At 35.2% G+C, this 12,789-nt stretch overlaps 1 protein-coding gene across 1 annotated transcript; it reads right to left on the minus strand.

The window, feature by feature from the left end:
- Nucleotides 1–8,237: 8,237 nt before the first annotated feature.
- On the minus strand, nucleotides 8,238–10,412 carry LOC107718793 (superoxide dismutase [Cu-Zn]-like). Its single transcript, XM_016526020.1, has 5 exons — nucleotides 10,379–10,412; nucleotides 10,161–10,257; nucleotides 9,964–10,033; nucleotides 8,774–8,891; nucleotides 8,238–8,676 (listed from the first exon to the last, which is right to left on the minus strand). Exons 2-5 carry the CDS (start codon nucleotides 10,249–10,251, stop codon nucleotides 8,569–8,571), a joined length of 387 nt encoding a protein of 128 aa, XP_016381506.1. The 5' UTR covers nucleotides 10,252–10,257; nucleotides 10,379–10,412; the 3' UTR covers nucleotides 8,238–8,568.
- Between the last annotated feature and the right edge of the window lie 2,377 nt (nucleotides 10,413–12,789).

Raw genomic sequence — 12,789 nt, forward strand, 5'->3', positions numbered from 1 at the left:
TACAGTGTTTTTTTTATTTATCTTATTTCCTTTTGTTTTGTTTTATATTTCATTTAATAATTTATTTTATTTCATTACATATTTTAATTTTATATTTAATTTCATTTTTACTTTTATATGCTATTTTATATTTTATATGTTGTTTTATTTGTTATTTCATTTTATACTTTATTTAATTCTATTTTTATTTCATTTCATTTTATAGTTTTTTCTTTTTCATTTTATTTTATTTGATCAGGGACATGAACTAGGCCCGACTCAACAATCATCTATGCCACAGCTCTGATGATTTCAGGTTTTACTATCCTTGTGGTGACATTTGTTCTCTACAAAGATAGCAAATCCTGACCAGCACACACAGAAAGCTATAAAAGAAGTAACTCCCTACTTTAACAGCAGACATGGCTGAAAGGTCAGCTGAGGACACTCCAAGTGACATACTAGTGATACAGTTGGCACAAATCCTGTTAAATAACCTCTGCCCCTAGAGATCTGACCCGAGTATACTGGAGAATAGTTCATAATCTGTCAAAAGATCTCATGAACAAAAAAATCCACAGACAGACAGTCTGCAAGGGCAAATGAGGACAAATCCAAAAAAGAAGTCTACCAGCTGTATAATGCAGTTAAACAGAGCTGTGTTTGCATGATTCATTAGAATGCTGAGAGTTATCAGAGATGCAGACCTCCACACACACACACACACGCGCACATGCACACGTGCGGCTTTGTCCAATCACCCCTGCTCTCTTGAAAAGCCCACCCACTCTCCCGTTTGCCTCCAGGTGTTCATTTCTTTCTCAGTACGCCCCCCATTCCAATTAATGACTCTAATTGCATCCCCTGTCTAACGAGCTCAGATAAAGAGAAAGGACTGTTTTTACCAGCTCTGAAATAACCTTAACCTAGAAGCAGAGGTCAGGAATGAAAACTGCCTCTGGTATGACGCTCCACAACACCAACCTGATAATAAAAAACATGCAACCCTAAAGCAACTGCACTTAGAAAGATGATGACAAGTCAGTGATTGCTTACACAGGTTAAACGATATTGACACAGAAAACATTGGGGTATCTCACAAAGGATATCGAGAACACGCACAGGTCATAAAGTCAAAAGAAGAATTATTATTATTATTAATTTATTTTAAAGAGAGCCTATTTTTAGTCTCTATTTTTATTGTGTGTGTGCGCATGTTGTAACATTGATTTAATGACTATTAAGATCATTGCCCCTGAAATAAATAAATAAATAAAAGTGGTCCAGATAATATATAAGCCATATATATTTAAAAAATAATAATTAAAAGAAACATTTAAATGCAATACAACACAAAATAAATTTTATAAAATATATTTATGCTGATTTTATCAGCATCAACATTTTACTTAACATCTGAATGTGTTGTACTGCATTTAATTTATTCCCATTGTAATATGTGGCCTATATAGTATTAAACTATAAATATAAAATATGTATTTCTTTTTTTTATATACTTTTACACATTAATTAATTTTTAGAATTAATTAAATTACATGCCATTTATTTTACCTAAGATTACATGTTATATGTATAAACAAGTTTGCTGTTTCATGTGAAAATGTTTCAGAGACACCCCCTCACACACAAACATCAACAAAGGAGCAGAACAAAACACATTCATCACCTTACAGCCTTCTGCATTGGATATCAAATTAATAAAAAAAATTAAAAAAAATGAATCAGGTCAAATAAATGTTTTTTCCCTATATCTTTGTCCACGTTCATTGATGTTTAAAATCGCAGACTACATAAAGAATAAAAAAGGAAGGAGCTCAACTCACGCTACACACATCCAGTTGTAAACATGCTTCTTTCTTCCTCTGTCTGATCCCCCTGCAGCCACACCTGTAACGCTCATTTGCATGTGCGTTAACGTTTGAATTAGACATTTAAATAACGGCTTTTTAAAGGAGCTAATCCTCAACCCCACAGGATACTAATACATAAATGTGAAAGTGATTTGTGTAGTAATATGTGAGCTTGGCCAAGTACATTCTGAACTCCTTATCTTGAGTAGTAGTAGGGATAAGCTCTTGTCTGCATGTTTGTCCCATAACTACAGTGTCAAAGGTCAAGCTTTATAGTTCCCACTGTGAAAACTGGCCCAGAGCAAGACTTCCATAAGATAATAAGTAGCTACAAATAAGCATATTCCTTTGATGGTGTGCCAAATGAAACATAATAAAGTTTTGAGATCATAAAACTAGTTAAAGTCTATATACACACAATGAGAAATATTATCACAAAAGCAAAACACACAAAAAGCTACATTAAAACACTTTGAAATAATAGATTTATACCTCAAAATATAATAATGTGCAAAAAGGTGCCTAAATGTCTGAGGACTCTAGTCAAAATGATCGTAATGAGCATTTCTTTTATTTACTATATTTACTTTATTTTTAATTGTAATTTCATAATCTAATATTGTTATAATTAAATTTTATAGTACATTTTTATACATTTAATTGGGGATTTAATAGTGAAGATTTTTAAGTTTTGCATTAATTTACTTTATATCACAATATTCATGTTTTAATATTTTCAAAATTCTTAAATGTTTCAGCTTTAGATCAGATTTGAATTAGATATTCAAAGCGGCCTCAGACAGACGGAGTCCACTGCTTTTTCAATATTAATTCCATTTTATTTGTCCTAGTATATATATATATATATATATATATATATATGTATATATATACTTAATATTTTCCTTCAAGCACACTGATCTAACAAGGTCATAAAATTAAAAGCAGATGTTAATGATTCCACTTGATCTGTGGAGCAAAGAGGTCAAACAAACTTAAATATGGGTGACGGCATGTCCATTCAAATAAACACTCAGGCCCAAATGCTCAGAGACACTCAAAGTCAAGGAAAATAAGATCATATGTGGGATGGAATGAATGTGATCTGAGTCAACGCACTATCGGGAAGAGTCGTCGAACTCCAAAGAGTGCAATAAAAGTCCAGAGGTGAAGTCTGTTTTATGTGTCCACTTTTCTTCTGCCATAACCTGATAGCTGAGCAGAGAGGAAGCTTCTCAGGCAGTAAAAAGTGACAGAACTCCAGTGAAAGTGGACCACACAGCCATCCTCTATCCTCAGACATCACAGGCGCAGATTATTTCGAGGTTCTGGCTGAATAACACACATACCTGGGGGGCAAAGGTCTGGTCAGGAGGATTCTGGGGACATAAGAGAGCATTCAATGACCCCTGGCCTGTTGTATGAGTGCCATGTATGGCATCTGACCTCTAACCTAGCGTTGGTCCAAGATATCCCAAGACTGAACACAGCCATTACAGTATACTGTAAAAACCTCAGGTTGAACTGGAGGAACCCTCTGGAGAACTTCTGACAACTTTTGAAGCTGTCAAATATCCTATTGTGTGCTCAAGAAACTTCACTATGTAAATCAAGTACCTCAAATTATTTCCCTTATGACAGGGTTCCTGGAGTCTTGGCAGTCTTTAAACTTCTTGCAGGAACTTCCATCTTGTAAATTCCTCAGAAAACCACAATTTTGAGAGGGCACCTAGAAGGTTTTGAACATATCAATACATCCAATAGAAGATTAAATGAATATTCAATAATTCAATAATGGACTAGACAGAACCTAGGATTAACCGTTTTAACCAAACAAAAGCATCCTTTTTCAACTGTTACAAACTGAGAAGTTGTTACAAAGACGAGAGACGAGATCAAAATTAGAAAATTGTAAAGCTAAACCCAGAAACAAGGCCTAAAAAATCAATAAAATCACCTTAGATTCTTTGATGCATATAGAGCTCTTATGTAACATTAACATCGAACCGAAACGTCCCTTTAGATTCGTACTCGCCTCCCACAGTGATCCAGGACATCTGGCCTTGTTGCTAGGAAACAGAGGTCCGAGCAACCACTCAGGTGGACATAATCAGTTTAAAAATAATTTAAAGTCCCAAACACCAGCAGAACACTTTAAAACACAGATCCTACAAGATCACAATGTTTCTTCAATTGTTGAATTAAATTGGGCTCAGTAAGATTTTTTAAATAAATGTAATACTTTAATTTTGTAAGGACGCATTAATCAAAAGTGACAGTAAAGACATTTATAATGTTACAAATTATAAATTCTTTGAACTTTCTATTTATCAAAGTTCATTCTATTCTACATTGATTAATAATCAGAAATGTTTCTTGAGCATCAAATCAGTCTATGATGCAAAAAAAATTATCTGTCTATTTATCTATCTATCTGCTCGAAAAAGACATTTATGCTTGCTTAGGAATTCTTGTTGAAGTAAGTGTGCTTTAAGATTTAAAAAGGGAACTTTTTTGGTTTAGACGCAATTTCTACTATTACACCTCAAGCTACGCTTTAACACAACCAAAACAATAATTATCCTCAAGCGCGTGCGCGAGCAACTCAAACGACGAAAAGATATGTGGTTTTCATGCATGTTTGCCAATTACACAAGATGGTCGAAGTCACAGTAACCTATTTATGTGCACAATCTCACATACAAAGTCAGTCTTTGTAGGTGCCACTGTAAAGTCTGGCTATCCAGCCCAGCCAGATGATGAAAGATTTTGGAGCATTCAGTAGAGTGGGGATGCTTTGTGTAAGACACAAAACCTTGTTAGGGTGTGTTGACATTACGTGGGGCCTATGACGGGGACGGGCGGCTCCTTCATTATTCATGATCCACCTTGCTGATGCTATTTATACCAGCGTTTTGACTCATCACGCTCCAGTGATTCTGTCTGCTTCTGGAAATGTGTCCATGTGAGGACCATGATTGTACTTCCTCAATGCATTTTAAGGCCTTTGTGCTGCTGCACCTGTAATAAGAGAGGGCAGAAAAACATATTACTCACAATAAATTACATCAGAAATAATTTATCACATAATTCCCCTATTTTTATTCCTGTTTGGGCAGACTGCATTGGCATAGCCGGCATACAAGCATAAAGTAGGAAATGTACATATTGTAAAATAAGCACAATAAAGAGAAAAAGCCAAATTTGTACATTTTAACATCAAAACACTTGTATTTTGGGTGCAAATTTGGTTGGTATTTGAACTGTGAAACTCATCTGTGGGTCTTTGCAGGTCTTGGTTCTCTGGGGAATCTCATTTTCTCTGGAGAGGAAACTGGAAATGCCAAGTTTCTTCACATGGGAGGCTGCCCCATTAAAAGAGAAAGAGGTTTTGGAGCATGTAATTTCAGCAGCAGTCCGCTGGCCATCTGCGAAAGCTGGCCTATACCAGGCGCAGCTGTTTAATAGCAGTTTCAAATATAGAGTCAGATGTCAAGGGCGAGACCACCCATTTTAAAATCCTTATTCATAGAACAACAATGCCTCCCAACTCTAATGCTGATGATACACGGGGCAACTTTTTGAGCAATGTTGCCGTCAACGGGCAACCAGACGAGACACAGGGCCCACGACCGATCTAAAGTATCCAGATAGACATTTGTCACCCATTCTCAATGCGAAAGTGCCCAAGCAGCATTGCTCAAAAAAAGTTGCCCTGCAAAATTGCTCAAAAAGTGACCCCGTGTATCATCAGCCTAAGGGATTATACTTCTATATTACTGCTGAGAAATATTTTAAAAGCCTAAGTTCGGTTGGTCTATGGTCTCTCAGCCTGGCCAAGTTAGTTTACAGCTGGTCACAGAGCCTGACTACATAAAAAGTGACCTATTAATAACCTCACAATTTTCACAAAACAAATGCATAAGGTAAGACTGTTATGAAGTACTAATTCAATTCAAGTAAGTAATATCGTAAGTATGCACTCATTAAATGCATCGCAAAATTCCCGAAATTAATTTTGGGTCTGACCATAGACTGGGGTCTGACATATGGTAATGCAGGAAAAGTCTGCCATCTAGTGGTGTATTCGAAGCAGCGAACTCTCTTGACTCCAGGACCTGTCCATCCAGTTACACTTCCCTTATAAACATTTACCATGGTAACCATGGTTTCCAAAATACCATAGCTACTACAGTAAAACAAAACAAAAAAGAATCTTCCAACCGTGTAAGCAGCTTTCAAACTTTTGGATGAGCGGAAAGTTTTATTGTAGTAAACAATTATACCATGGCAAATTCAGAGTCCCCGAGACAAAAATTATTTTATATTTGATCCCAGAAATAGCAGTTATTTTATTATTATTTTATATGCTATTATATTTATTAATATTTTCAATTAGCTTATTTTTATATTTTCAGTTGCTTTAATTTTAGTTTTAACACATTGTGTGCATTTTTAATATTTTTTTTTTAATACATTTTAATTTAGTTTTATTTACCATCAACAATTTTTATTAGTTTTAGATTACAATAACGACACTGAACAGAATCGGGTTTAATATTATACCTGCACAATTTATTTTTCCATCACAGACCAAAAGTGTAGTTCATAAAGACACACACATATCCAGTCCGCTCAATCTTTATTGAATAAAGCAGAGATCAGAGGAAATGAACATCACTTTGTAGCTGTAAGAAGTCAGACAGTGCCCACACAGACGTGTGCAGAAAACAAAACGGCTTTACATGGCTAAAGTACAATTCTTTAAACATTAACTTGCAAAAATAGAGATGCAATTGTCAGAGGGCTAAGTGCTTAAGGAAGGGGGGGATCCACATTGGTCACCAATATTTCAAAGCCAACTCTTCGATTAGAGCTGGACTTCACTGAGTGATGCCTATAATTCCACAGGCCAGGCGACCTCCAGCATTGCCAGTTTTAAGACTTTCTTCACTGCCTCCTTTACCCAAGTCATCCTCCTTCTCATGGATCTAGAGCAGAATTTACACAGTGAGGTCTGCTGTTAAACAGCTAGTTATTGCCATTAGATATGCTGCTGATTATAAATCCACAGAGTTGTTTTCTTACCACCATGGTCCTCCCAATGATGGAGTGTTGCCCTAACAGGGTCGCAATTTTATCCTCAATGCCAATTTTTGCAACACCATTGTCATCGGCTATCATGTTACCAAGGTCTCCGACATGTCTGCGTAACACAGTACATTACTACTGTTATTATTACTATAAACACATCTGCTAGAACACGGCTGTTTGAAAATACACTGAAAAGGTACTGCGTCCAGAATGTGTTTACAGTTAGGAAGAAAAAAAACTCACAAATAGGTCTGCATGATACCAGAAAATATAGCATTGCAATATTTAGTTTTCTGCCATATATTATGAAAATACAGAATTTTTCTTGTCTAAAGATTACTTCAATAGTTATATTTGGAAGAAATTGCCCACGACCGATCTAAAGTATCCAGATAGACATTTGTCACCCATTCTCAATGTGAAAGTGCCCAAGCAGCATTGCTCAAAAAAAGTTGCCCTGCAAAATTGCTCAAAAGGTTACCCCGTGTATCATCAGCCTAAGGGATTATACTTCTATATTACTGCTGAGAAATATTTTAAAAGCCTAAGTTCGGTTGGTCTATGGTCTCTCAGCCTGGCCAAGTTAGTTTACAGCTGGTCACAGAGCCTGACTACATAAAAAGTGACCTATTAATAACCTCACAATTTTCACAAAACAAATGCATAAGGTAAGACTGTTATGAAGTACTAATTCAATTCAAGTAAGTAATATCGTAAGTATGCACTCATTAAATGCATCGCAAAATTCCCGAAATTAATTTTGGGTCTGACCATAGACTGGGGTCTGACATATGGTAATGCAGGAAAAGTCTGCCATCTAGTGGTGTATTCGAAGCAGCGAACTCTCTTGACTCCAGGACCTGTCCATCCAGTTACACTTCCCTTATAAACATTTACCATGGTAACCATGGTTTCCAAAATACCATAGCTACTACAGTAAAACAAAACAAAAAAGAATCTTCCAACCGTGTAAGCAGCTTTCAAACTTTTGGATGAGCGGAAAGTTTCATTGTAGTAAACAATTATACCACGGCAAATTCAGTCCACGAGACAAAAATTATTTTATATTTGATCCCAGAAATAGCAGTTATTTTAGTATTATTTTATATGCTATTATATTTATTAATATTTTCAATTAGCTTATTTTTATATTTTCAGTTGCTTTAATTTTAGTTTTAACACACATTGTGTGCATTTTTAATATTTTTTTAAAATACATTTTAATTTAGTTTTATTTACCATCAACAATTTTTATTAGTTTTAGATTACAATAACGACACTGAACAGAATCGGGTTTAATATTATACCTGCACAATTTATTTTTCCATCACAGACCAAAAGTGTAGTTCATAAAGACACACACATATCCAGTCCGCTCAATCTTTATTGAATAAAGCAGAGATCAGAGGAAATGAACATCACTTTGTAGCTGTAAGAAGTCAGACAGTGCCCACACAGACGTGTGCAGAAAACAAAACGGCTTTACATGGCTAAAGTACAATTCTTTAAACATTAACTTGCAAAAATAGAGATGCAATTGTCAGAGGGCTAAGTGCTTAAGGAAGGGGGGGATCCACATTGGTCACCAATATTTCAAAGCCAACTCTTCGATTAGAGCTGGACTTCACTGAGTGATGCCTATAATTCCACAGGCCAGGCGACCTCCAGCATTGCCAGTTTTAAGACTTTCTTCACTGCCTCCTTTACCCAAGTCATCCTCCTTCTCATGGATCTAGAGCAGAATTTACACAGTGAGGTCTGCTGTTAAACAGCTAGTTATTGCCATTAGATATGCTGCTGATTATAAATCCACAGAGTTGTTTTCTTACCACCATGGTCCTCCCAATGATGGAGTGTTGCCCTAACAGGGTCGCAATTTTATCCTCAATGCCAATTTTTGCAACACCATTGTCATCGGCTATCATGTTACCAAGGTCTCCGACATGTCTGCGTAACACAGTACATTACTACTGTTATTATTACTATAAACACATCTGCTAGAACACGGCTGTTTGAAAATACACTGAAAAGGTACTGCGTCCAGAATGTGTTTACAGTTAGGAAGAAAAAAAACTCACAAATAGGTCTGCATGATACCAGAAAATATAGCATTGCAATATTTAGTTTTCTGCCATATATTATGAAAATACAGAATTTTTCTTGTCTAAAGATTACTTCAATAGTTATATTTGGAAGAAATTAATTAATCATTCTAAAATGATTGGGGTGATTTATCTGCATAGAAAATTAAAATATATTTTTTTTAAAGCTGAAAAACGCAGAACACTATTTCTGAGGGTGAGCCACCCTTTAGGCCTGAATGATTTTGAAAAAAACGATCATATTTGGGACAAATTTGGGGTCAACTTTTTTTTTTTCAATAACCATAAAGTAAACAGAGCTTTAAAAAAAACAAATCTCTCTCCACTTGAATTTTACAGGCTACATTCTCACTCTGTTTGACCCATTCAGTGACTATACAAATAATTATGATTCTTATTGTAAATAATATCAAGTAAAGAATATGAATCAAAGCGAGAAATATATAGTAATAAATACTACCACACAGTAAAATATAAAAGCATGAAATGGACTCGTTTTTCTCGGATCTCACAGCTCAGGATAGTCAATAATGATGGGTTTGGGACTATGTTGCCATCAACCTTTTAGCGTTTTAACGTTGTCATTTACTGTGGCTGCAAAATGAACATCACATTTACAGATCAGGCGAATGATTCAAAAACTTCTGTGTAAATAACTGAGCAGCCGTCATTGAGATGAACAGGAAAGCTAATGAACAAATTACTCAACTTATTATAGACCTCTGTGCTCTCTGAACATTGAAATATCTTGCTGAACACAGAAGTAATAGAACCCTATTTAGGAAGTACCACTCTTTATAAATACACTTATTTGACTTGTAGGGATGTATGCAAATCAAAAAATTAGTATTTCACCAAATATAGACATTAGCATACAAGCAAAGGTGTCATGCCGTACATCTCACTGATAAACCCACCTGTCACTATCAGTTGGTCCACCGTGATTTTTACCATAAGGGTTGAAGTGTGGACCTGCACTGATGCAGCCTGTGAGGAAACAGAATGGTAAAGTCTGTTCAAAATAAAGACATATCTAAGGGTTTAAGGTAAAGTTTTCAGTCTTAATAGGATTAACCTGTACTATAAGGTCAGTGAATGGAGTAATGGTGCTTACCATTTGTGTTGTCTCCAAAAACATGGACATGGAAACCATGCTTTCCTGGAGTAAGGCCAGTGATTTCACCTGAGAGCTTCACTGAAGACATTTCATTCTAAAACAAACAGATCACTCTTTTGGTCAATGATAGTTTCTTAACACTTCAGAAAGCAGAAGCATTAACTGTTAAGCATGATGCATGGTGCAGACAACACCAAAGTCATGGGTTTGATTACCAGGGAATGCAGGAACTGATCAAACGTATACCTGCAATGCAAGCTAAATTAAAAAAATCTGTCAAATGCTTAAATGTAAATACTTGACAGGGATTCTGCAGGTTTTATGAAGGTAAATCTAAAACTTTAAGACCAAAAATATGTAAGGAATAAATTTAAGGTAACACAATATGTTCTCTAAATAAATGTAAATGTCTATGAAGCACACAATGAGCTGCATTGGCAACAATTCAAAGTTTGAAAATACAACTTCCTTCATTAATTTTTAAAACATTTTACAAAAACATAGCTTAAGGCTTGGATAGATCTGCTTGCAACTGCTAGAACATAGAAATAACTTTTACTGTATCTTCTAAATGCACTGTAATGAAATTGATGTTCTTCCTCTCTGTTTTTGTCTGATTTTTCAGTGCAAATGTCAAGATACATTTACTTGAGATGAAAAATGGCTGGAAGTCTTGCTTTCTGATGAAGTGAGTTTATGATTAATTATCAAATATCTAACAAGGAGGGCCAAAAAAAAATCTTAAAGGAAATAATTTTCATAGTCCATTGATAAACATTTGTTCTTGTTTTAATCAAACTCTTGGATTCAATTTCTCTCTTCATATCTTAATTTTGCATCTCAAGTGTATCTCAAGTATCTTGATTTAAAGACATTTAGATAAACAAAAATACTAAAAGGAAGAAAATATTTTTGGCAGTGCATGCAACATTTAATTCCATAACAATGAATAAGACTTTCTGCTCAGATTTAATTTGAGGAAGGGCGAATTAAAATACTTTTAGGACATTTTAATACCCCGAATGACACAATGCTGGACAAAATGCAGATGAAACTTCATAGTGATCCTTATCACAGCGTAAAGACAAATTACAATAAATATCATTAGATCTGTGACTATTGTTAAATCTGTAACTATAACAAACACGATAAATGGTGTTTGAAGAGCAATGCAACGCTTTTTCAACCATTACACCAGTACAGTTCTGCCAGCATTTGTGTGCTGTGATCGCTGTCCTATTTGGCAAAATTTTGACAGCAAACGGAGACAGAAGAGCACGACTCAACAACATTTTCCCTTCTAGTTTCATGAGACTTTTTAAGGCAAGTCCATGACACCACTGCCTGCCACCCAACGCTTCTGAACACTGTAAAGTCCCAATTTCAGGTGCAGACGGAGGGCAGTTTCATCATTTGCATGCATGCGTTAACAGGGTTTCTGCAGACTTGAACAAGTTCAATTTAAGACTTTTTAAGACCTTTTTAATACCACCTTATATGAAATTTAAGACCTAAACCTGTAATGGAAATACACATATGTAATATTTAATGTGTATAAATTAAAAAGAAAACAAAATATCAATGCTGTAATAAATGGTATTACTACGATATACAGTGAACTTTTCATGTCAGCAGACAATATTTCCTGGCCAGGACGCGTCCTGGGAAAATGGCACGTTTAGTCACCCTACAGTAAACACTTACTACTAGTTGGCACAAATACTTATAAATCGTAAGATAAATGTTAAAAAAGACTGAAACAACTTGCATATAGGTCAGTTCATTCATTTGATATGAAAATATTTTATTAAAACCCAATTCCTATCGCTGAAATATTTGGAGTTCCTATCTCCAAAAACGTAAAAATTATAAAAACATCTTTCTTTTTTTTTTTTTGTATGTTGTAAACATTAAGTTAGAAAACATACAGCAAAAGGGTCTTAATATAGAGATGAGGCACGTGAGCCGAACTGACCAATCAGGAGGCAGAAGAGACTGGTGGACGCTGATTGGGTCAAAGTCTGGCGTGTCACGCTGCGTGACGTGAGGGACTTTGATAGTATGGACAAATTCTGTACTTCTCTCTTTTTTTTTGTAAAGAAATTAAATGCCTTCATTGAAATTGTCTAAGAATAATAAAAAGCTTTAAAAACATGTTTCGCAATTATTTCCGTTTTTAGTGAAGAGGTAAATAATAAAAAAACATTTTTATATTTCTTTTAATTCTCAATTTTTCCTTTTGCTTGTTTCTCATTGTTACTTGTTACAGTAAGTATAATTTTTGACAATTAAAAAGGTTTCAAAGAAAGGAATAGATAGCAACTGATAAATCAAGCTACATGGTTGTCACTTGAAATACAGTCAAATGCCATCCTTTAATTCCACAGTAATGACCCATTCATATAGATATAGATGTCCTATTCAAACCATGATGAATCACAAGATAAATACCTCAATATGGTTGTATATGCCATAAGGCCCAGTAAACTAGGGTGACCATACGTGCCATTTTCCCAGGACGCGTCCTGGCCAGGATTTCTATATTGCCTAAAATATCTAGGTTTTGGCATACACCGATCGGTCTGCACACGCAAACAAAGCCAAAACCTAGATATTTTAGGCAATA

This window comes from Sinocyclocheilus rhinocerous, unplaced genomic scaffold (assembly GCF_001515625.1).
Source record: "Sinocyclocheilus rhinocerous isolate Xijiao unplaced genomic scaffold, SAMN03320098_v1.1 scaffold1655, whole genome shotgun sequence".
Taxonomy (NCBI): Eukaryota; Metazoa; Chordata; class Actinopteri; order Cypriniformes; family Cyprinidae; genus Sinocyclocheilus; species Sinocyclocheilus rhinocerous.